General features: G+C 36.3%; 1 protein-coding gene across 3 annotated transcripts in view; it reads left to right on the plus strand.

Annotated features, from left to right (window-relative positions):
• The window catches only part of EPHA7 (EPH receptor A7), a 162,925-nt gene that overhangs the window by 49,454 nt on the left and 86,459 nt on the right, over positions 1-27,012 (plus strand). For all 3 annotated transcript variants that reach the window (XM_062572732.1, XM_062572729.1, XM_062572730.1), the window contains exons 4-5: positions 5,357-5,512; positions 6,395-6,730. In XM_062572732.1, coding sequence (XP_062428716.1) covers positions 5,357-5,512; positions 6,395-6,730 — 492 coding nt within the window. The remainder of the gene's footprint in view (positions 1-5,356; positions 5,513-6,394; positions 6,731-27,012) is intronic.

The raw sequence follows: 27,012 nt of genomic DNA on the forward strand, positions 1-27,012 counted from the left end.
TTACACTTGATAGCAAACGCAGCCAGTGATGAATAAACAGAATAAACAGACAAACTCTCTTGTTTGTGTAGGACAATACGTCATCCTTCTTTTTTCTCCCTTTCCATCAATCTACCTTTCATAGTGGTATCAAACAGTAATTAGGGCACCTAGTGCTTACGTTTCATTGTTTTCATAAAAACTGAAAAATTATAATCAAAAGCTATGTTCAGTCAAATGTCTAACACCGTGAAACAATTGCCTGCCCTTTGAGGCGCAAGCTGCTGTGCTACTTGGAAGCCCTGCGCTTCTTTTACCAACTCTGTTTTTTTCTCTAATTTTCTAATATTACTGTGGTAGCAAATAATTTTCATGATTAATATGTCGCTACCGTACAACAGTTTGCCCTTTCTCCTTTGGTTATATAAACATCAGTTGTTACACATGTCACTCATGGTCCTTACAATACTCCCGTCATCCCTCCCAGTTTAAGTCCCCTGGCTCTAGTAGAAGCAAAATGAATCTCCATAGTGTTTATACTGCAAAGGCTACATAAAAATGAGCAGTACTTAACACTTTCTTTTTTCCCTTTTTACTGTCCCACAAGTGGGACTCCAGAATGCTGTTTGCTGCTCTCGACATCTGCCTTCATTCTGTCTTCCAGAGTTTCTTGGAAAACTCCTTTTAGAAATACGAATATACAATAAATACATGATTTGATCTCTACCAGGCTGCAAAGGCATATTCTGAGCTGCTATTTTTCTACACAGGCTCGTTGGCACCTCTAGCTGCAATGGCTTATGACTTGTTATGGCACAGATGCAACAGCATAGTAACGTGTTAACCTCTTGGTACTGGTGCTTCTGGGGTATAAATATTTCCATTCTTTACAGTATTTGTATGACCAAATACATTGGCTCAAAGTGCTTGTGACTGAACCGACTTCACCGGCATGGGTTAAATGCGTGCTTGAGCGAGCCTCACGCACTGACAAGGTAAGTCTGCCCCACTACGTACCAGGTCCTCCCGACACATCGTTGTTAAGGCTGAGTGCGGTGGGCTGGAGAAGAAGAAAGCAAATTAGTCCAAGCCGAGAAAGATTGCCAGTGTCATCTTCACCGAGGTGTTTCATCGTATACAGACAGAATAGTACACTTCTTTATCTAAGGATTTCCGGCAAGGAAGTTTAAATACAAAGTAGCAATACCCCATGCAGCTTCAGACTTCAGTGGTGTCTCATCTGAGGGCTGTTCGCATCGCTGCGTTGTGTGATGGAAAGCTGCCAGCTTCTGAGCAGCCTGAACCTCTTTACTTTATAGAGGAGGTGAGAAGGTTTGCTCCTAGAAATAACCATGACTACCACACATAAGTAAACAAATCCAAGGTGCCCAGCAGCCCTGGGAGGTCACTGGTGGTCAGTCCATAGTAGCTGTGAGGCTAAGATATTAAGCAAATAATTGTGACTTGGCTGTACTGTAACTTTTTCAACATTTACTTTTGATTTTGTAATATATAAAGGAAAGAATTAGCAACTAACTTATGCATTGTTTGTAGGCTGCTTTAGGTTAGGCCAGTAGGTTTCAATCTACTTGTTTATGCTATTAGTAGAATGTGACTTCAGTGTTTAAAACCTCTCCGTGGAATATATAAGACAATCCAAAATTTGGAGCAGCTGATTGAACAAAATAAAAGTTTCATCTGGGAAGAGCTGTTCTACTGAACTAGCATTTGTGAATGACACATTAAACTGGATAAAACTAAATTTATTTTGTGATTTCCCCCCTCCCCCCACCTTTTCCTCAGAAGGTGTTTAGTAACAAAACTACTCCTAAATCTTAACTTGCTTAAGTAAGATCAAATAGGCTCACATTTTATTCAGATCAGCAATAGTGAGGATTGTGGCAGCAACATCAGAGTGCTGCCTCTTCAGTTACTGTACTGCTGTTCCCCCTCCACTCCTTGTTTCTGTTGCTCACGTTCTATACCGTGATTTACAGAACAGGCTTCCTGTATAGGGAAAAAGTGCTGCTGCTAAGTGCTCTCCTGCCCCAGTGAATTGCAATATTAAAATGGATGTGATCAAATGCAATCTGATAACTTCAAACTTTACTATGAGATACTTTTGCAAAGCAGTACTTGTACTTAAGAATTACATTGGATCAAAGTATGTGGATTTAAAATACATTAGAGCAAAATACTAAGGTATAATTACTTATAATCTCAAAAAAATGACGACAGCAATTTGATGAGATAGAACAAAAGGAAAAAAATGAATCAAAAATATTTTAGAAAAAATCTTTCCAATGTATGGTCTGTAGTTGACCACTGGCAAGTCATTACACTTTGATATGTGGTCCATGCATTGCATTTATTTGATAAAGTTTTCAGTTGGCAAAGCTAATGATGAATTTTAAAAATTTCTCCCCAATTTTTGAGCAATAGAAGTGTTCTTCTGTTAGGCTGAAAGCAAGGCTGAAAGGCCAAATTTTTGTGATGAATTTAAATTTATGAAAAAATGGGGTAAAAGCTTAGTTATGTTCCTCAAATGCGTACTTTTAATTATGATGCATACCGTTACTGTTTCCTTCCTAAAGATCTATAAGGTTGTTTAAGTCCTTTTTAAAAGCATCTTTTTATATCATTAAAAACCTCGTTACTGGAATACTCTTGCCCCTTATATTTATGAGGTATGTAAGTTGAAGGGATAGCTATTAAATGTCCTCATATAAGCCTCTTATTGGGGAAAAAAAAAAAAAAAGATAATGAAATTGTAACATGGTGCAATGAGTGCCTGAACCTGCTGCCTGTGGTATGCTGTGCAGCAGAATAAATGGCTTTCAGTCATGTAAACTAGCAGCAGACATTCAGATCCTTTGAACTCTAATAAGAAATGCACACTTACTTTAAATAAGTGACCAAGCATATAAATGTCTTGATTAAGTCGTCAGGGAAAAAAAAAAAAAAAAAAAAAAAAAAAAAAAAAAAAAAAGAAAGAAAGAAAAGGAAAAAAAAGGTTTTCTGTTTACGTTTTGTTATTTCTGTCTGAAATCTCTATTTTACTCTCTGCTTCTTTGCTTTGTAGTGTTCCCTGCTGAGAAGGACAGACTGGAAACACAGTAGGGATCTTTGCCTTTTAAGTTGTTCTTTGCTTTGGAGAGGGCTACATGCTGGAAGATCCAGTGTGTTTGTCCAGTGTTTTGCTCAGCATGAGGGGAAAATGACTATTTAAAAAAAGGCAGGAAACTATTATTTGGTAATTTTAGCTCCATTTCAATTGGAAGCATTAAAAGAGCAGACAGAAGTTTAAATACGTGTCTTAAGGTACTTGCAAACAAATCAGCTTTTGTGCTTTTTGTCTTTGATCAGGGAATTCTTAAACAATTTTGAATGAAGGTACAAAAGGCTAATTGTGTGTTAAATTTGCAACAACTGTGAATTCAATGGGTCATGTTTGTCCAAAGTGCTTTTCTAAAATTCTTTCTGTCTTTCTTTCTTAATAATGTGTATAAAAACTACTGTGGTAGAATCAAACTATAGCATGTTTCACAAGCAGAGCTAGATTTTCTCCTAATGCAAACTCATGTCCCTTTGTCAAAGTCAAGGGATACATGTTTTGTATGCTAATTGTCTCTGCCATTTAATTTAGCTTCTATCCAATCCTTTTTCAGTGTGGTAACCTCTAAATGTTACGGTGATTTCTAACCTTTGAGAATATTTTTCTTTATAAAATTAATGTATTGATACAGAGTTATACAGAGCCAGAATTTTCTATCATATAATTGGTATGATCCAGTGTTGATTTACCCAGTTCAACAGCTTTTATCTATTATTATCTGAAGTATTGCTGCTGATTTTTTTTCTTAGTTGCATAAATTTCATCAGATTAACAAGAGTCGTGGCTGTAGCTATGCCATGGGTCCAGTTCAAAGGCTATTAAAGTCAAAGGCACATTCTTCGTTGACTTCAGTGAGATTTGGATAAAGCTCATTGTTTTCATGCTCTTTTCATCACAGTAGTACCAGACAGCTGAAATAACTCTTCCAAATATCAGTGTCTTTGGATACTTTGCACTTCTGTTCTGAGAAAACATACAAGCAAATGTGAATGTAACCAATGTAAATCCTCTTACTCTGAATTCAGTATGACTGTTTAACAGTCTTTAATATTTTGATACTCAGTATTAAATTTCACCCACAGTCCCTTTTCTGTACATACAAGTGATGGATTAAGAAGGTTATATTGTCTGTGATGGTCAAAAAAAAAAAAAAAAAAAAAAGGAATTTGAAAAGTAGTGCCAGTGAAAAAAAGGAAAAAATAAACCAACAACTCTACTCTATTAGAAGTTTCTAAAGGACTTCTATGTTCTGCTTTTAATAATGACAGTGTTTCTAAATTTTCCCATAACTTTAATGCTGAAATTGAGGCTTCATTTTTTTACAACTTTAGTGATATGTGATCCCCATTTCCTTCTTTCTCCTCCCCTAAACTTCTTGTAGTTCAGCTGTTCTTAAGCTAACTTTCTACATTGCAGTCCTCTGCTTGTAAATATTATTATAAGTGTGTTTTATGGGTCTTTCTGCTTTGGGAACTGTGACAATAGCTGATAAAAGTATTTCTAAACATTTTGGAAGAAAACGTTATGTTTACTTTCACAAGTTCACAGCACACAAAGTATGAAATGATTGTATTCATATTCATATTATCTACCTCTTAACTGTTCCTTGAAAGTTTTAGTAAGTCGTTTCATCCCAGATGCCCTGCCTTGTGAGACTGGAGAAACAATTTGTGCAGCTTATGCTGTCTGTCCTCTGCCTCTTTCTGCTTGTTCCTGACAGCATCTTATGTCCAACAGTTGTTAATGACTCCTCCTTTCCTGAGACAAGAGTTCATTGGTAGGTTACATCTTCTTTGATTCCTCAGATCGGGGAAGTGTAAGCAGCCTATGCACCATTAGTGCCAAATCAGCTGGTTTGGATACCAGAAGCAGTGGTCTTAGAGCAGAGCTTCTCCAACGTGTTTTCCCCTTGTTTAGAACTACTGCTGGTAACTAGCAGTTGCACAGTATTGTACTCTCCTTTGGTGAAAAAAGCAGATGCCTGCTATGTTTCTGTGGCCATCCACGTTAAAATACTCTGCTGCCAGCTGCTAAGGAATTTGTATGCTTGTATTTCTAAAAATGTCACAAAATCATTAGTAGCACCATCTGAAAAAAAAAAAAAAAAGAAATTGTGAGCATAACAACTTGCTTTTGCCAATATAATAGAATGGGCAGTTTGGATGTTCACAGGAATGTATACCTCATATGATAGGGATAGAAGAAAAAACAGAATAGTAGTCCATGCAAATCAAAACCTAAATTTGTTTTGTTCTCCCTTAGCTTGTGGCCGTGGGTTCTACAAATCCTCTTCACAAGATCTGCAGTGCTCCCGCTGCCCTACTCACAGCTTTTCTGACAAGGAAGGATCTTCAAGATGCGACTGTGAAGATAGCTATTACAGAGCACCTTCTGATCCGCCGTATGTCGCATGCACAAGTGAGTCAGTCGTGAATTTAATAATAAAGGACACTGCTTAACCAACCAGGTGCAGCCATTTGTAGCTAGTTCTCACCAGTAGTTTGCATTGACCTTTCCTATAGTTGAAAGGTGTATTTACAATAGTAAGTGAAATTGAAAGGCAGTGGGAGGAAAGTTGTCAGTGAATATAGGATCAACATAAATATAATTTCCATATTTGCTTGATATAACCTTGGAAAACGTTATATATTGGGTAAATGGGAGACTAGTTGTAACAGCTAGAATATAGGTATAGTTTTACTGTGGCTTTATAATTGTCTAGGCAAAGTGCTTGATGCAATATAATACCAAAATTAGTAATAGAAAAATGAAAAGTAACCTATGAGGATACGAACTTTGAACTGTAATTGGATCTGGCTTAATATTCCAATTGCAAATAGGCTAACCTACACAGATTGATGGTTTAAATAATGGAAGTCTCCAAGATCCAAAGCCGTACCAAATACTTACGTAAATCATATCAGTAGCTGATAAAGAAGGACTAGATGAATTTGGTGCTCTATTTTTAACAGAGAGGAACACATTCCAAACTCGGAAAATTATAAAAGGCTACCTTTAAGGTACATTAACTGATCCTTTTAATTGTATGGAGGAAAAACAACTGAAGGCAGTTGCAGTAAATATACAGCCAGTTGTTATCCTGATACCTTAATGGAAAATAAATAAAGCTCTTGCCAAGTGAGTTCAAGGAGGCTTTTATGTAGCCTGTTGTAAAAATAATGGAATGTTTATGCGAAGAAAAATGCTTCAGCTATTTTCTGTTTCAGTAATTAAAATGCTAGCTAAATGTCCCACACTGATTCTGTGTATTTACACTGAGCTTTTCCGTGTCTTACAAAGGACCTCCCTCTGCACCGCAGAACCTCATTTTCAATATCAACCAGACTACCGTGAGTTTGGAGTGGAGTCCTCCCGCTGACAACGGGGGAAGAAATGACGTGACCTATCGTATTTTGTGCAAGAGGTGCAGCTGGGAGCAGGGCGAATGTGTTCCCTGTGGGAGTAACATTGGATATATGCCCCAGCAAACCGGATTAGTCGATAACTATGTCACAGTCATGGACCTGCTGGCTCATGCTAACTACACGTTTGAAGTTGAAGCAGTAAATGGGGTTTCTGACTTGAGTCGCTCCCAGAGGCTCTTTGCAGCTGTCAGTATTACCACGGGTCAAGCAGGTAAGTTTTCATCACTTATGAATCTCAACACTGTGACACCAAGAGAAATTGAGAACATGCAAACTTCAGATGCAGTATAGCAGGAACATGTTTGGTGTGTCTAGCTCATTAATCTTTTCACTTTGCCAACTACTTAATTTGAATTTATACTATTTCGTGATAACTTACTCTATTTCTTGACCTCAAGATTGCTTTGAGAAAGCATTCATGAAAAACATATAGCTTTATTATTAAATAGATTTTCTTAAGTCTCTGCAAACAATTATTTTTCTTACGTCATTGTAGGGTCATTCCCTAGTACTTGAAGAAAAATAGATACCATGACAATCTTGTGAAAGTGGTCCCTTTCTCAATATTTTGAAACTCCATGAGAGTCCTAGGTCACTGGAAGATGATTTGGATATCTGACTCTTTTCAGTGTTCATGTCTTCCCTCGGGATTATATTTCTAATTTATTGTATATTTTCAGGTATTTGATTATGAGATTCAGTGAGAATAAGACAATTATTTTTTGTTTCTTATACTTATCATAATCTGACAGGTGAAATGTCAGGGAAAATAAAATCAGCCTAGCATATCACCTCAGGAGGGAAAAGGGTTTTAGTTGTCTGTGTGCGGTATGAATTCTCTGATTTGGTATTCTGAAATAATAAGGTGCTTGTTGATAAAAATCACATACCTCTGAATCTACAATAGTTCACTCTGGGCTGTTAGCTTAAGAGAGGATAGTAGGAACTAACCGTTTATAGATTGAACAAAAAGTCTTAACCTGTACATTAATTACAAGATCTCATTTCCGAAGAAATGTCTTAAAGGAAAATGTGAAGTGAATGACTGATGCTTGCTGTAAGAATAGCTGGCAATGTTTTAAAGGATATCTCATACTTACGTCTGGGAGAACATTTTATTGATTGTGATCAAGCTATTCTTTTTAAATTCAGACATAATTTTATATGAAAATCCTTTACATTAATGCTCTGAACCGAGATCAAATTCACTGTAGATAGGCATGGAACAAGTAGGGAAAACTAGTTATTTTGCACTGTCATCTGAAAAAAGATAATAACTATTTAAAAAAAAAAACTCATATAGTTGTTGAAATAGGGCTCTGGCAGGGTTATTTAACTTCCCTGTAATGCTTTCCTGGATCCTAAATACCTATTATTTTGGAACCATCCTCATGACTGAAAGGAATCGTTTGATCTCCATTCTCGTTCTGTTCTTGGAGTTTCTGCCGAGATTATGAGCACAGAGAACATGTTCTGAAACTATTTTTGCTCCACAGATTGTACCATTTTGGCATCTTACTTTTTCATCTTTAAAATACTTCTCTATAGCTCTTCAAATGTCCACAGGTAGACAGTGTTCTGCTCTCTATACATAGTGGTATGAAAGTAGCACATGGAGAAGAGAATTTGGGCTTTTTTCTTCTAGCTAATCGAGTAGGATTTACGTTATGTACTTTGACGGTTTAGTGGCACACCAGGTAAATGAAGAGACAGCGTGTTTGAGTGGCTAGTATCACACCTCAGGAAGACGAAAAAGATATACTAATAAATCTAGCAGTTTGCCTCCAAGATAATTCTTTATAGTTATTTCTATTGTGTTTCCATAGTCATAGATATATAAAGTTTCTTTCAGGCCAGATGACATAATATGGTTACCTGTGTTACCTTCTGAATAGCATGAGCTAAGTGGTTTTATGAAATGATTCTTGCATTAAGCTCAAAGATATTAGTGGAGATATAGCTTTCATACATATTACAAAAAAGACACCTAGACTTGACTTAATTATTTAAAGCCATGGAATAATCTTCTTCTGCCTAGATATGTCTTATATATGCAGCTGGGAAGTAGGATACCTGACTCCGTCATTCCATGCTCTCCAGTTTGCTGTGGTATTATGCACAGACAAATGTTTCCCACTGTCTACAGAGTGTAAACATGGTCACTTTTGAAAGAAAGGGTCCTCATACACTTATGATTTTGCCTGTTTAGCACTTCTGAGTATGAGGACTTAAATGCTTCCATTGGGCATCTAAAAGGGTTATACATAGGACACAGGTTTTGGCAAATTTGGCTCTCTTTGCTGCAGTTTTTGCTATCTGTAAAATGGAAGGAATTATTACCTTTCTTTACTGATCATTTCAAGATTTTCTGATTAAAAATTCTATAAGCATGCAGCGTTTTTTCCCTCGAATTACAAAATTCATGTTAAAGAAACCACAGTGGTTAAGAACAAATGCATTCACAGAAAGGAAAGGCCTCTTTTCCATTATTTTGAAACAGTATGTTTTGGATCCTATTACTGATTTCTTTGATTTCACAAGGAGGAAAATATTTTAGGTGGAACAGATTGATGACTATAATTGAACAGAAAGAGACTAGTTACTCAAAGGAGACTGTTATGCTTCTGTGCTCCTATTTTATTTTACCATGGAGAGAAGAAAAATGTTGGATTTATTTATAGACAAGTAAACTAGGATTCATGCAGCTTTCATTTGTTACTATATAACTGTTCTATACTTTTGGCAAAAATGGCTTTTTCTATGCCCATATTGCTTTTTTTGTGTGTAAATGTGTCTAACTAAACCTTCTTCTCGTGTTATTATGCTAGCACAATAGGTGGCTATATATAATTACTAGGTTCACCAGTTACACAGAAGCTTGCAGTGAGAATTTCTTTTTGTAGTTTTTACTTAATTGAATTGATCCTTTGTGGTCATATTCACAAAATTTAAATCACTGTGTAATGATAACAGGAAATTATTGATAGAAGAATGGGAGTTTGGAACATACTCAGTGTTTCTTCACCCACATATAACAAGCTTCTGATGTGACAAAGAGAGCATGTCACAGAGAGGAACCAGGTGGTTGACGTAAAGCTATTTATATTTGTGAAAATAACCCAGCAAAATGACTACAAGTAGGTAGGCAGCATTTCACATTGCTCACATTGCTGTCATATATACATATGACACACCACTATTCATTCCTTGTGTTCAAAAGTCTTTGTGACTAGCCTATCTATTATTATTGGGCATACTTGTATGCTACAGAGCAGAATCATGATTTTTTTTGGTTGTTTTGCTTTCTTTTGTTTTTTTGAGAAAAGCATGAAAAGACAGACAGAATCAGAGGTAAAAAAATTAAGTGCAATAAGTCCAGCAAGGAGTAAACCATTTTGTTTCATATCTTCTCTATCCAGAATCATATAAAATTTACAAGATAACACCCCCATGTTGCAAGTTGATCTGTGTGAGCCCTTACATCCCTGCAGAATTCAAATTTAAATTTGACTCAGTCCTTGTTACAATAGATGACCGTACTGAAGATATGCAGCCGGCAAACAGCCGACAAAAACCTTTGCAAGTTTATTGAATGGTTGTTTACTAAGGATAAAATTCATGACTTCCCTAATAGAATATTCACCTTTCGTTTTGATCCATCATATTCCTTTCCACAATTTCCGTTTTTTCCTTACAACCCTCAAAGGGCTAATGGAGTTGGCTATGTGTCACAGTAGCTGAATATTCGTCAGATTTTGGTATTTGTGCACTTTCAAATCGTTAAAAAATGCATGTGTTTGATATTAATCTTATAATTTTTTCTTGACACTTTGTAAAAATCTGTTATTGGTAGTGCAATATTGTATATCTTAAAAACTATTTTTCTACATCCTTTCCTCTGCAGCCTATCTAAAAATACTGCTCTCTGAAAAAAGGGTGATATTCATCCAACCTAACTTAACTTTGGGAAAACTTAAGACAGGTTAGATGAATCCTACTCTTTATCAGCATTTGAGAAAATTTTAGTGTCTATCCCGAGCTAGTTTAAGTTGTCTTTATAGTCATTGAAGAAGAAAAAGGAATATCCAAGTGGACATGACATTCATCACATCTTGCAAAGCAAACCAAAAATGACAAATGAATGTAAGAATATAATGCTAACGCCTACTCCCAGACATACTCTCTGTTCTTATGCAGGGAGCACGTCTGAATATGTCTCCCTTCACAGCAGGGGAGCAAGTTCGTTGCTACCCATTCAGATCCACTCAATGCTGACAACTTGAAGTGGTTAAAAACCCTGGTTCTGTTCCAAAATCAAGACTCACTGTTAAAAATCCTGATTTTTTAATAGTAGTTTGTTTTTCATTTATTTAGTTGGTTCCCTTTTTTTTTGTCCTCCTAGAGTTCCTAATTTTCAGACCTTTTCCTGCAGAAACCAGATCTTGGCACTTTCAAATCTCCTCTCCCCTCCCCCCCCAAAAAGCACTACCATTGGTTTATATAGCAAGATGAAATGAATAAATGCATAAAAGAAGCACAGCTATCTATTCTGTAAAGCTGGCTCTGGTTCTGCTTTCCTTAGAAATTTCTGAAGTCTATCTGAAGCAGCAAGAAGCTGTGTAATCTCCCCAACTCTATGTCCTCCTTTGCTTGTTGTTGTCGATCGTTTATTTCTCTGTTGCTCCCGTTCACAACTTCCCCTGCTCTCAATTATCTCGGCTCATTCTTGAAAGTCTCTTCTTTCATAGCCTCTGTGCTATTGACCATCTGTTTGTGCCCTGTTTCCCATCAGCCTCACTTGAAGCTGACTTTCCTTTAGCAATAACCTATCCATGGCGAAGACAGCAATCAAGATGATGTACAAGGGTGGCTTTTCTCGGTGCTTCAACCAGCCCTTCACAGGTCTAGATCTGTTCTTGCTTGTCTCGTTTCCCCAAACTTCATGTTTCATTTGATTTCCTGCTAGTGACTGTGCTTTTTCAGTTATACTTCATCTTCTAACCTTCAATTATAGATCAGCTTTCCTACATGGTTACACCATCTGCATATATATTTTAAAAATATTAATTTAAAAAGAAATTTAATTACAAAAATCATAATTTTCTTCTCTTTTGGACCAAATGCATTCCACCTGCTGAGCTAGTAGAATTATTTTATATAAAAGTCACATTTCAAAACCAATATTCTTGAACCACTTGCATTAAGCTTTGTATCTCAGAAATGCATGTTATGATGATTGCACTTTAGGTTACGATTTTGTTTGGCTTATTTAATGGGAGCTACAAAGATGTTACTGCTAGTGCTTACTAATAATCTTTGAGATATATTCTAATTTGTTTTTACTTTTTTTCTAGACCAATAGACAGAGTAGTTCTTTTGTAAGTAGTTATTCACTCCATGGCCACCAACTGAAAAAGGATAAAACTAGAGTGGAAATGAATTACATATGGTAGTTATTATTTCCCTAGTTTTTTATATATCTTTTCAGTGCATTTAAAAAATGGATTAGGTTATTTCTGTGGAACTAAAACTGTCTATTGATCTCAAGACACATTACCCCAAACTAATGTTATAGATATTTTGGCAGGAGGTGGTAACTGCATTTATGCCCAAATTAAGCTGATGGATAAAAACTTGAGAAGAATTCCCCTCTCTGTAAAGCAAATGCCATCAGATTTAGGGAAAGCAGTTTGTTCATTCACTGATTGTATCAGGTCATATTTTAATGTAGCAAAATGCATAAGGTTAAAATGCAGAAGATATTATAGAATTGCTAGCTAGGTCATCATTGTAAGATTCATGCTAAATGTTATAAATTTGGGGGATTTTCACAACAAAGGAATTAACTATACAGGAAAAAGTTTGGTATAGCATATGATATTTAGACATTTATGATAATATTATATGTACATTTATTCATACAATGTATGTGCGTATATATGCATATATACACAAACATATATACATGTATGTATATAGAATTCTGAAATGACAACATGTTTTTGAAAACTTTCTGCAGATTATCTCATTGATAGTAATTAATTTGTTCTAATGTTTAAGCAGATATTTCTATCTGAAAGGTAGGAGAGAAAGCAGAGAAGCAGATGCTAGCTGTGTTGCTTTGGGTCTGATCCTGCACCGCTGAGGCCAATGGAAGTTTTGTCGCGGACGTCAGTAGGAGCAGGATTTGAACCTTATGCCCTGTCAGAATGCACAGGACCCAAAGCAATGGGCACTTTGACACATCCTGACGCGAAACTTTATAACACATTTTGGTAGTGACTGTCACAGGTCAAAGTTTTTTTGTACATCAGTTCCTGGCTGAATATCATTTTGCATTACCTTTTTTGTTTGTGTGTGTGTTTGTTTATTTTAGAAGTATATTAGAAGTATAATTTATTTTGTTTTTCAACTAGGTTTCAAAACTCTTCCCTGTCTAGCTTTACCCTAGCAGTTTTTTTTCATCTTTTTTTATCAAGAAACAAAGCTTTTCTGGTGCCTATGAGAATTCCACAATATTTAAAAATAAAACTAATAGGGAAATAACAGGAAACTAGAACCTCCAGCTATAAAGACAGTATAAACCTCCATCTTAACACAACCAAAGGTCTGAATTAGAAACAGACAGCTCAAGATGCTATATTTGTTAGATGTTTGGTAATAAACTGCTGGGAGGAGCATGACAGCCCACTTCCCAGGCAGTTACTTCCCCATGCGCTGAGCTATTGAAATGGTAAGTTATGTCACCACAGACAAATGTGCTCCACTAAATCAGACTTTCACCAGTTACATGACAAATAAGTGTGTATTCAAGGAAGAAACTGAGTGACATAAAGTAAAACTTATCTAAAGAATGGAGAGAGTGTTTTACCAATGTGACGGAGGGGACTTGGAGGTAACTTTCAGTTTTAATGTTACAAATACAAGGAAAACATCTCCTCAGATGTCCATGACTTACACAAATTGTCACATTGAAAGTGATCATGAAAAATTAATCCTGATCCTGAAAAGAAAAAAGAAAAGAAAAGAAAAGAAAAGAGTGTGGTAACATCACATTTTCTATGTCCAGTTCCAGAAAGGATTGTAAAATAAAAGAGCCCTATCTGTGACTCCTACTGGGTGGATTATTTTAGCTCCTTATAAATATACTGGGCTACTTCTTTCCCTTTACCCAGAGTTAGATTGTTTCTCGTGCCCATAAACCTGTCTGAACTGAGTGGAAACTAAATACTACTCTTTGAGATTTATTATACTCTTTGGAGATAATCTTATATTTAGTTCTGAGAAGAGCTTCTCTACCTCAAAGACTTTAAAGATGCCTGCAGTGCAGACAAGAAATCACTTGATACATTTATACACACTGGTACACCATTTAGTGTAGCTAATTATCTCATGTGCAAGGAAGGAGCAATTCTGTAGACCTTTGATTTTGGCATCAGAACTGTGACTCTGCATCTTCTTTTCTAGCTTCCTTTGAGCTGTGATATGGTGCCTGGGCGCAGGATCTAAATAAGAGCTGAACACCATCAGCAGGATCTCATGAAATCAATGTATTGATTGTGTTTGTTATGTTGGCCAAATGTATAATGTTCTGACCAAAAAGATTTTATGTTCAAATGCAGATAAATGCTTATTCTGAAACTTTAGAATTTCCGTAGGAAATCGTGTTAGGCAAAATACTGTGATGGCTATATTTAGATCTGAAAGTAAAGAAGTACAATGGCAAAAAGCTGACAAAAAAAGAAAGGCCTGTTTTTGTTCTGTCATAGATTTGCTTGAAGACTTCTTTAGTTTGTTTGCTTAAGCTTCATAATAGCAGTGCCTAGCTTGCCTCATAAAAGGATGGTGAGGATTTGTTTTTCAGTATTTGCAAAATAGATTTGAACTCCTTCAAGTAACAAAACCGTGAAATATTCATATTAGTATGACAGAATAATATATACTTTGTCTGAATTAATCTAACCAAAAAACACTGCTTGTGAGTTATAATATCTTACTTCAGTACAGTGTAATTTATTAAGATGTTTCTTTTGCTTTTGTGTGGACTTTTTTTTTTCTTCCTAGAAAGAACAAATTCAGAGAAAAAGAGTAGGATCATACTAATTGCTAAATAAGATGTTAAAAGTTCTGACCTTGAAATTTCATAATATTTGATTATTTGTTTCACATCTTTTGAAGAATGTGTCCCATTGTTACTTAGGAGGAGGGAAAAAAAGGAAAGAAAAGAAAAGAAACAGAACCTTCTGCGTGCACAGTTGCTTTTAGATGGGAAATGAACATCATTATTGAAAGACACTATTGCAAATGCATAAATACTTTCATCTCTGAAATCCTAATTGAGCTTGTATGTGGTAAATTATAAAATTCTTTAACTGTAACACTTTACATGGTGAAGCGTTTGATTTGATTAGCATGGCACAGAGCCAGCCCACTGTAATGACTCCCATGGAAATCTTTAAAAGAGAAAAGATGGCTCATACAAGGAGTGCTAAAGAAGTTTCTCCGTTAATGATAGAACAGCTAGATCTGAGACTTCTAGATGGGAGAGACTGCTCACACTAGTGCCTGTTTAATAAATGGCTGGTGAATCTCACAGCTAGTGTAGTTTGTATGCCAAAAACACACTGCAAGAAGAGACAAAGAATGCCTTGATCCAGAGCTTTCTTAAAGCAAGGTCCACTCCACCACTTGGTGTTGAAGTTCAGTATCGTAATTAACTGTCTAGAAGGAGGCGCCAAGTAGATTTGTGCAGCATTTTAAGGCAATGTAATTCCAGCCTGCTTTATTCCTGTTCTGACTCCTGAAATGGAGTCAGAGATTCTGGTACTCCTTTTTAGGGACAGATCATTTTTTATTCATTTGTTTATTTTTTATTTGTTGCATGAGCCAACAATCTTGGTTTTTTTGGAGGAAAATTAGAGTTTTGACTAAATAGTACGAATCCTTCCCTTTGGCCTCTGGTCCTTTGGCAATATAAGAAGTATTGATGGCGCAAGAATGAGTGATTCACTTCTACCTGGCAAGAGTGGGAAAGATATCTGAACTGGGTTAAAAAAAAATCAGGGTAAAACACATTTTTACCTAGTAAAGAGCTGGGCTTGATCTTTCTGATGCTTCTGCGATAGTAAGAAGGGGGGACATCTTCCCTAACAGCAATAATTGTCTCCACTATAACATCTCCATAGGTGGCAGCTGATTTTACAGGCTCTAGAACAGCACAGGAAATTAATATGGGTGGGCAGATTTTGCCATCTCTTAGAGTTTGCTGCTCTATGCAGTTTCTTCTTTGCTTGTGATAGAAACAGCCTTGATTGCATAGGATGCCTTCCTAATTTAACAGTGATATCTATTGCTGTTTAGTGTGTAAACTATTTTGTGCAGTTTGTCATTTCTGTAGTCTTTCCCTGATACAGGCGAAATATGTCATTGGATCTATTTCCAGGGGAAATTCTCAGGGCAATTTACTGAGGAAGCCATGGTTGAAAGATGCAAATTGACAACAATAAAAGTGTTATCCTGAGTTCAATACTTAATGTTAAGATAGTAGATGCTGATTATCTTTTTCTTTGCTTCGTTAGTGATGAATGGAAGCAAATTTGATGCAGACAGCAATCTGGTGGAATGATGCAGAGCTATCTATGAAAACATCTGTACTAATCCACCAATGCAGTAAATTATAGCTACAAGCAAAAGACATTGATCCAAGAGGATCATTAGCAGCTTTAACCAACTGATCCAAGTAATAGGGTAAATGAGAGAACATTATCAAGATTTGATTTTTACAGCTGCCAACTACAGTTTCTAAAATATGGTTATCCCTTTCTTTCAATTTCCACCATTTTATGGCTTAAGTTTAGTATATGCTATGGTAGGCAGCCAACAAGGATCAATTAAGTGCTAAAATACACAGGAAAAAAAAAATTACCTAGCCATCATGCACTCCATTTACCAGGAGGTCAGTCACAAAGGGAGGGATAATTGCTGCTAGCCAGCGAAATTAATCGGGGATGAGCCAGAAAGGATGATGTATGTTCGGTGACAAAGTACGTGACAGAGATGTACGCATAAACCTGTAGCTGCTTGCCTGGTTGAGGACACAAGGACAAGAGAAGGAGACCTGTGAAAAACAATTAGCATGGCGTCAGAGTGAGCAATTCTCAATTATCCATAACGTGTCGACATCAGATAATTAGTGTCCCAATTTTTAACAATATTTGGTCATTAACTACAGAAGAATAGCCAAGATCAAGAGCAGGGCCATTTGTCTGAGCTAAGTGTTACATAACTGCATCTGCATGTGAACATAAGTCAACTAAGTCGTGCTTATGATAATGACACAGAAATCTTCTTATTGTATGACCAACACAAATGTCCTAAATTCTAGCTTATAAACTGCTTTTTTATGTTTCTGTTTCTATTTAAGCCTGTGATTGCAACCCACAAAATAAAGCAGCCTTTAATAACTGTAGTTTAAACTCCATAACTTGCGGATTTTTCATATGCTCACTTTAGTTTTCAAGCTAATACACATAGCAAGCAGCATAAGTCATACAACTCAGACCATTTTTGTATTAAATACATGCAAATTAAGAAAGGGTTACTTTAATTTGGTTTTCTAAACATACTAGGTTATGTGTGTGTGCTATAAGTGTATCTCGTTGGACAATTTGGTCAACATTCTTTGACCAATTTTAACTGTTTCACAGAAAGGTTGAAGTCTTAGGCTTGTACATGAAGTTAAGAGTCTAGTGAAGACCTATGCCTTACTGAATGAGCTGAATCATGTATTAGGCATTAGAGGAATTCTGCATGAGAGTAAACACAGAAAACCATAAAAATATTCACAGAACTTCTAGTAATTGTCTAATATTGGAAGTGCAGTAGCTTTCTTCATCTTTTTTTCTGCTGTATACTAGTACAAAGAGAGAGGAAAAAAAGAGGGGCAGATGCTTTTAGAACATTTTTCAGAATTTGAAAGCTAGATATCGCTTTCTCTGAAACGAGCTGTAAGACTTTAGCAATCAGGTGCTGTCACTATAATTCTTAGCTTTCCTTTTTGGGAACGATTGTCCAAAACTTCTACCTACGTTTCAAGAGCTTGTTGCGCACAGTTGTCCATTGAATCCAGGCTTACTACTCGCATGCATGCATTTACAGAAGCTGACCCTTCAGTTCCTGTATCTTCTCTCTCATATCTGCTGATGAGTGTATCTACCATCTCTCCTTTTGACCTCTTCTGGCTCTAAGTATTTCTCTTTTTAAAGTACTCTATTTCCTGACACATCATGGAAGGCTCATTTTTCTCTGCAGTATCCAAGCTCTTTGCAGATAGCAGCAGCTGAGTCAGCAGGCTGGATTCAGAGCTAGCAAACCCTGGTGTTTATGGAGAAATGCCATTTACTTCACTAAAGAGCCTATTTAAGTTCATAGAGCCTCTAATCATGCCTGTGAAATGAGGAATTGGACGTTAATATTTCAGAGCCAATACTCGAATGATCTGTCTCTATGGACCTTCTGTGGAATTATTAAAAAATATTCCCTTGTGTAGCTGAGATCAAAATTTCACCCTGAGTTTTTTTTTGTTTTTTTCTTTTTGTTTTTGTGTTGCAGCTTTACTAGTAAGGAAGAGGGAGATGTGTCATTACTCTTCTCATTGTGTGAAGTTAATCACATGAAACATTTTAGGGCTCGACAGTCTACTCTGTGATGTTGGCATTAAACTTCAGCATTTAAATATTGGTGGATATTTACATTGTTGTAGTCAGCAGAGATTGATAGTTTTCTTTAGGGAGCGATTCAGAGCGGGAGCCAAATGTAGGAGTTGTGTATTGTCTCGTCCTTAATTATAGAGGAAGCTTTAGATTACCCTCCCTGTTTAGACACCTAAATTAATATCCAAAAGCCAGATGTCGTGAATGCCCTCTTCCCAAACATACATATGCACACGTTGATTTCTGCCACAATGTTAATAATAAATATTTAGAAATTTCTTTTTAACAAATGAGCAAAACTAGAAATCATAATTTCTTGTCCTTAGTATTTTAAAACTCCTTAGAAGAATTTTCTAGCCTTATTAGTAGTTCATGTTATTAAGACTATGAGGCCTTTTACTATTGACTGTATTAACTGAGGTGTTTTGTGGGCATATCATAGAATCATAGAATGGTAAGGTTGGAAGGGACCTCTGGAGATCATCTAGTCCAGCCCTCAGCGTAGCCCATATGGGGATCTAACCCCTGACCCTGACATTAACAGTACCACGCTCTAACCAACTGAGTTAAACCTACCCCCTATCCATATATAGATAGGTGTGTTTTAAAATAAGGATATTTCATTTGATTGTAGTCTTTTAGTATTAATGTATGAGTACCTTACAAACAAAATATTTGTTCCATACTTTCTTTTTATTTTAATATCAGTCAATAGCTCCCATTAAGATGACTGTAGATGCCTTACAGTTTATCTTAACTACAACAAAACATCAATGACCACCCATCGGTGTTATATACTTTTGTCTGAAAGTAGTAAATTAACTCAGCCATCCAGTGGCACAGGATAATTACAAACAGATAACCTTCCATGAGTGATAAATCAGTGTAAGTGAACTCTCTCACCATCCTCCAGGGAGCAGTTTCTCCACCTTTGCCCTAGCAGGTACCCCAGGTTCCCAGAATATTACTACATTCATGGTGCCTTGGAGAGTGATTTCTAGACGCCAACGAGAAAAATACCTGTCACGCCTCTGCTGAATACTGCAGTGGTATGGAGATGGGGGTGATCTCTCACACAGACAAGTCTCATCCCGTTTAACAACAGATAGCTAAAAAACAATACCTGAAATTCTTGGATACTAGCGTAAAAGGCAGTGAGACCCTGAAGAAGCTGATGCTGTGTTCCCAGTTTACAAAAGCTACGTGAAAGGGACCGGGCCCGCTCTCTGTCGCTGGCATAGCACAGCTCACACTCACAAAGCTACAATCATTCATGTGACAAAGCGTTGAGGTTGCTTGCCGGGGACATTTCTTGGCCTGTTCTAACCTGGAATACCTCTAGCTGGGACAGAGCTGTGTCCAACTAGCTAACCATGCTAATGAATTAACAGTGTATTTAGTTTGCTGGAACATATATATGTATATTTAACCTAAGAGGAGTATAAAATGTGACTTCCTGAAAACATTGTAATAGGCTAATCTCAAAGTAACAAAACTGTGGATAAAATAGGCAAAATTCCTTTACTGAGGAAGATACCACAGCTGTCAACTCTGGTCCAGATGGTAAACAGCTAACCGGTCTCTTTGTGTGACATGATTGTATAAACTCATGTGGATAGAGAATATTTTACCAAACTGGGAACAGTAATGGCCAGTGTCAGAAATTCTGTTTTTGAAATAGGGTTACTCTTTCTATCCATTGCTTGCTCCTTGAGACACCATCTTGTCCAGCTGAATTTGTTCTTTTGTCTATAATCCACCCTCAGCTAGGAAATGGTTGAGGTCCTGAACTACATTTCCAGAGTTTTGCAAGATATGTCATCTGCATGTTGCAAACACCACAGCCTTGCTGAGTCTTATTGGTCCCGTATGAGCTTTGAGCATGGGACGGAGAACTGGGAGACGTAGGCAGGAACTCTTTATTACTGACAGATCTTTAGCAATAGCAACAAGTGCACATGACTACTAACTGATAACATCTTTTTGAGAGGAAGGACTGAACTTGCTTAAATGACATCTTCATCCCTTTCCAGAGTTTTGCGAATGAGTCAGTAACACCTCCTGGAAAGCAGTACTGAATCCAGCTGACTCTGTTAATAATAATCTATGTACATGAACAAAAGTACAGACATACAGATATAAGCATTTTTAAATCTGCAGTTTAAACATCAAAAAGAGAAAGGGAACATTGTCATACAACTCTTACATATAGGAAGGTAGCTGGAATATTTATACTGGAAAAAATAGAGTACAATTCACCTTTCTAGTCTGTAATGAAACAAAATCCTAACAGTGCAATAGGCTCATCTTTTCACCATATTTCTTAATATGGAAGAATACTGTTTAAAATGACACATTGCAGCATATGTTTACCATAAGGATACAAATCATCAAATTTAATGTATTTTTTTTCAGATAATTCAAATGAAGATCAAAATACGGTATATTTTAAAGTCTTTTTTTATATTAATACTATTAATGTTTCTTAAGTCTGTATTTTTATTTTTATCAGTGTTTTGACTTCTGTCTATCTCTTCAGAATTGTCCAGAGGTAATTTACATATTTTCCAAGATATGAGTGCATCAAAGGTAATAACTTACAAATAAATAAGGAGAAGACAAAATAGCAGATTTTCAATTACAGTGAAATCAGTTATTTCTCCCCTGCTAATGATCTTCATCAGAAGAGATTCTCTAAAATGTCAAAGGACTTGTATGAAAGAGCTTGTGAAAAGAGTTGCAAATTGGAATTCATATTTTTGAACATCGGTTTCAGTGCTCATTTAAACTTTCATTTTCACTATCCACTATGAAGCATAGGGAAGGGAAACACATTCAGAGGACTCAGAAAAATAGTTTAGAATATGTTTATTTATGAAACATGCAGAAAGAAAACCTATTGTTCAAGATGTGGGGCAGCTTCTAATATTTTTGGGGAGAAGAAACTAAATAGACCATTTCAAGACTTTTGCATTCTTGCCTGATCTAATTCAAAGACAGTAGTAAGTTTTTCGTTAACCCCAGTGGATTTCCAAATTCCTGAAAATGGTTCTGTTGTGGCTGTTATTGATCATTAAAGATAAAACTATCTTAATCTCATAAATTGGAATATAAAGACCCCACCCCTGCCAAAAAAAAAAAAAAAAAAAAAAAAAAAACTCCCGAGGAAAAAAGATAGTTATTCAATTATCCATTTTCACAATCTTTTAATAAACAGTTTTTAAATCCAAAGTACAAGTATTTTTTTTTCTATAAAAATCTAGGATCTGGGAAATCTTTACATATGTAAATAGCCTTGTTTTTTCAAGGAGGGAATAAATAGTTAGGAATTTGCACAAGCTATCTATAAAATATGACTTGATCCTGTTTTTTTCTGTGTTTAGAAATGCATTTAGCTGAAGATTTTCAACTTCTTCAGTACATCTCAGGGGGAGCTTTGGTGCAGGAGGAGTGCAGTCTGACCCCTGTAGCTGTAGAAAGTAAGAGTCAGTGATCTTCATTCGAATGTATATCCCACTGGGTAATATCAGTTGCCCTTTGTTATTTTAAGCTCTTTCTCTTACTTTTTCTGTTTAAGTAAATATATTGAAGCCAAAGAGTTAATGACAAATTCCGGAAGTCTTGACTTAACAGTGATGAAGTGAGACGCATTTTGTGCCACTCAATGTACACAATTTACAACCCTGTTTGATTACCACAGCATGTCCTCCATCTATAAGGATTGCACCCGGGGGACTAGTCAACTTATTAATTCATCACTTGCTGCCTTTTACGGCTGCGATACCCCTTGATGGCATAAAAGCAGAGCGATAGACTTAATCTGAGAGCTGCCAGCCAACTGGTTCCACTCTAGCTGCCCCTTTGTCTGCAGGCACAATGCTGATAATTTTTCTACTGGTTCCTCGTTCTCAGCGGTTGCGTTACAGTCCTGCCTTTTGTCTCTTGATGGGAACAGCTCCATGGAATCGCATTCGAGAGCTGCAGTTGCTGTGACTTCCAGGGAGGAAAGGCCTTCCACAAGTTAACCTGTAGCTTTTTTTAAGTGCCTTTTGATTTATCTGTCACCTGATCCATCAGCAATGAATAATTTTCATGGGAGGTGCACTTTAATTACCTTCCCATTTGACTAGCATTATCATGTCCTATCTAGGTAATTAATCTCACAAAGTATCCAATTTCAGTCTTTATTGCTGGCAGGCAGGCCTTCTGAATTATATGTGCTTGAATGGGCATTGGGTCTGTTGTTAAACCAAATAGGCCATGAAACAAATTTTGGGTCCCTCAGGTTCTTTCTTAATCTCTCTCTCTCTCTCTTTTTTTTTTTTTTTTTTTTTTTGGTAGTGTGTAAGAACGTAGAGTGTTGTGGTCTGATTGCTTTGGTTGACATTGTTGAGGCTTGTGCAACATAAAGCAGAAAAGGGCAGTCATAGCAAATGGCTGATACAAAAAAAAAAAAAAAAAGAGCACAGATCCCAAACGTTACTTAGTATTTGAAGAAATAGTTATGAGGTTGTGAAACTAGGTATAGAAAATAAAATAATATTTTTTAGACCTTGAATAATATATATCTTTCATAGTTGTGAATTCTGTCTGCCAAAGGATTACTCTGTAGAACTGATGCATTAAAGAGGGCAAATTAGTATTCTTCCTCCCAATCTGAGATTAGGGATTTGCAATTATATTCAAGTTTGAGTTTCATTCCTCTGTGGGTGAAAAATAGACCTTTAAAAATGTCCTGTTGAACTGACATGTTAATACATTTGTGGGAGAGGTTATTCTTTTTTCTCATTTATGTCTTCCTAAAAATGGAGAAGAGTTAAGGAATTTGGAAAGCTAAGCAAAAAATAGCATCTTAATGCACAAAAGCAAATAATAGCGTAGTAAGATTCTTTCATTTAGTTGTCTACACGTTGTATCTATTTTGGAAATTTCTTGTAATCTCTTGAAAGTGCTTTTCTTTTGTGATTCCTCTCAATTCCTTCTCTTCCCCCCCCCCCACCCAAGAAAGGGTATTTTTACAAGTTAGGGGAATTTGAACCCCAATAGTTCTGAGTTTGGAAGAAACCAAATTCTGTTTGAAAGCTCCTGAAATTTTTACAGGTCTGTTTTCTACACTATGAAAAAAATATATTTACTTGATTTATTGCTGAAACTGGTAAGAACAAGTGTCTGAGTTAAGTGTCATGTTCTGAATATAGAACAGAATTGTAGGCTTAGAAAAAAATTCAGTTGTATTTAAAAAGTATGAAAAATTGTGAATGAAATACTCAAATCTTAATACCATTTTTTTTCTGGTTATCATCATTTTAAGTTAGCTGAACCAGGGTCTTTGATACCTTTAACATCAAACCATTGAAATAGGCAGTTTTACAAAGGTGCAAGTGAACACCACTTTTTCTTTACAGTTTGCAAGACTTCTTTCACATAAAAAAGGAAGATTATCTGGCTAAAATGTTCTTTTTTATGTAAAAGAGGTACATAAATTCTCTCTATGTGAGAAATATTAGTATAATTGTGGCTTATGTCTAGAAATGTTTTAAGAGAAAACAATCTGAAAATAAATATTTAACTGGGTGAGAAGTAGAGCTAACAGTGTTTGGCAATACAACTTTTGCTTCTACCACTTTGAACTTCAGAAAAAGGAAACACTGAATAGTATGGAGATTGATACTGGAACACCAAATCTTTCACCTTTAGGTCACCAATTCAAATTCAGTCAACTGAAGCAGGGATCAAAAATTGATACCATATGAAAGTTGTTTGTGAACTGTGTGGAATTTAAATGATGATCTCAGTTCATTTTCCTTTTCATAAACATCATCATAAGCACTGCTTTTGGCAGTCACCCAAAAGAGAAAGTAAGATTAAAGGAGCCTGACCTGGTACACTTTTCACTCCTTCTTGGTCGTGATCCTTTCAGGTAGTATCTGGAAAGTTTTAAGTTCTTGATGTGTGCTGTATGCATTCTCTGGATAAAGACAGAACTTCAGTAGTTCTACAGTGCAATAACCTTCATCAGATTATTCTTTAAATATAATATCTTAATTAACTTAAATCTTTAGAGATAGACACTGTCCTAGTGTGCTAGAACAATGACTATCAGTCCCATGGATGCTCCTGCAGCCTGAATTACATGACTGAAAAAAGCATTGAAATGTGCTGATGTCCAGCAAATTAAAATAAAACATAATTAATATGCATTTTAATTACTTCTTAGTGAACCATTCAGATTGAATGCATTCATTGAATGTAAGACAGAAAAATCACCCAAGAATAGCTTTTAGTTATTTATCTGTTACCAAATGATAACCTAATCTCTTCAGTTTTTCCTGCATTTAACCAGGAAAGAACATATTTTGGTATTTAAAGAATGGCTCCTATCATATATTCAGATTTCTATGCTGCTGGTATGGTAACTCTTTTATGTCACAGAAATATAAAAAGCCTTCAAAAAAAACCCCAGAAAGGACTTTATTGAAGCATGATCACTTTCAGAACTTGAAGGGTCTCCACCAACTACCAAGCTGCCAAGCTTTAGCTTTACTGCTAACTTTACAGAGAAAGATAATGTTTGATCTAAAAAATATTTATGTTCCCAAGTTTCACAGCTTATCCTGAGACAACATGCAAAGTGCTTTCACATATTCTGTTGCTTTAACAACTCTTTTAAAATGATGACCAAGCAAAAAGTATATAAGAAAGCCATTTTGAGAGAGCATTTAAGGTACTCTACAATGGCTCTATCTGTTGAGAAGACAAGAACGGTCTGCTGGTTAAGGCACTGAACTGGGACTCAGGAAATCCATGATAAATTACGTAGTCAGTCCTATAAGCATCTTGTGTTACTTTGGATAAATGACTTAATCTCTCTGGGCTGCTGTTCTTCATGTGAAGAATGAGGACAATAGGACTTCCTTGCATCAAAGGAGCATTGTGAAGAAAAAATCCATTAGTGGCTGTAGTGGCTGTTCAAATGCTGTTTTGATAGTGGCTATGAAAGTACTAAGATATCTTAAAATTATCTATCTTTCTGCATTTTTTCTTCTTTTCCTGTTAAAATGAATAATTAGGGACTTGTTTTCATGTTAATCTACAGCTGTTGATCTTCCCTACTCAATAATGGCCAACTCTTCTTGACTGGAATTCCTGTAGAAGTCCCTTGACAGACTTCTGTCCCTTCAGATTTTCAGTGGGACCTATAATGCAAGAGAGGTTGTAAACAGGACTGTCCAACATGAGATCAGCTATCAAAGGAAGCTTCGATCTCCAGCAGTTCTGCTGGAGTTGCTACTAGTCTCACATGTGGGGAAGAATAAAAGTCTCTCCAGGCATCTCCACATACTCAAAGAACATTCAGCTAGCAGGATTAGCCCTTTAGGACTTTTAATAATGTATTTTGCTTACTAAAAAATCCTAAGATTGTGACCTTCTTGAACTAGCTTTTCTTGCCGGAACTTTGCTTTTGATCACTAATCACTGACATTTTTTTGGCAACCTAACCCTTGTGAATCTTTCTGTACTGTTCTAGGTAAGTCTCCCATGGGACTAAAGCAGGTCTTTAATATAGCATTTTTTTAAACCGTGGCAATGATGCATTCCCTAATTGCACCTGGGAAGATCTGGTTCTTATTGCAGTTAATAAGCTGTTCGCCCAGTACTCTAAAATAACAAGATTGGTCACATTAAAGTGCTCTGTCATGGCTCATGTTTTTTCTCACCTCAATACTCCAAATGAGAGGAATAATTTTATGGAGACCAGCACCATTACTCTTTATCTTTCGTGTGGAAAGATCTTAGGGTTGTTTTATATTGTAAGTGTTCTAAAACTTAGGTGTCACCTTTCTGCCACATTACAACAATCATTAAAGTGCAACACATACAAGCATAAGTTTTCTTAGCTTCTGTTGCAGTGATCCAAGGACGGGCAATTTTATATCTGAGAGTCGTATAAGATCAGAACAGTCAGTGTAAAGAACAGCAGAAGATACTAAACTTTTGGGACCAATTTTATTATTTTTATTTTGATTTGGAATGCGGTTAAAAAGTCACTTGTAATCCAGAAATAAAACCACAGACCTTCAGCGAATTTAGACCCTTAATAAAGAGGTAGCCACAGAATAAGTCTGACAGACAAACAGTAAGGACAGTTTCCCGCAGCTGCAGATGGTATTGAATAAAGGGAGCACTATCAAACCTTATTAATCTGATTCCTTTTCCAAACTCTCTCATAGCCAGCATCCTGCCTGAGATATTTCCAGCATGATGCTGTGGGTTCTTTTCTACTGTGCTGCCCTATGTTACTGGTACTTTTTGCTGAGCTGACTATACAGGAAGAGAGAAGCTGAAATGCTGAGCTGAAGCTTATGGTGTGCAACCTGTGGCTTCTGTGCTAAAGGGACTCCCAGGCTCCCATGTAGGTTCCTGTGTTCTGCCCAAACACTACCATTTTGCTTTTCTTCTCTGTTGTGCAATGTAAATGCATCTTACTGGGGAAGTGGGAGCTTGAGAGGGTGTTTTCTTTATTCTTCCCAGTTTTGAGAAACTTTAGTGCACTGTTAAAGGGAAAAATGTCAATTGATAAAGTATTTAAGAAATATCCTTTGACTTTTTGTTGAGGGGAAAGACATTTTGGGGATTTGGACAGTATACTAGCAACACGTACGGTGTAGCTGGCTTTATTTTAGAACAATCTCAATCATTTATTAAAAATAGATACAACTTTTAAATAAATACCCCTTCCATATTTCAAGGGCTTCAATCAAACTTTGTGCTATTCTGTCAC

Source organism: Rhea pennata, chromosome 3 (assembly GCF_028389875.1).
Source record: "Rhea pennata isolate bPtePen1 chromosome 3, bPtePen1.pri, whole genome shotgun sequence".
In the NCBI taxonomy this organism is placed as follows: domain Eukaryota; kingdom Metazoa; phylum Chordata; class Aves; order Rheiformes; family Rheidae; genus Rhea; species Rhea pennata.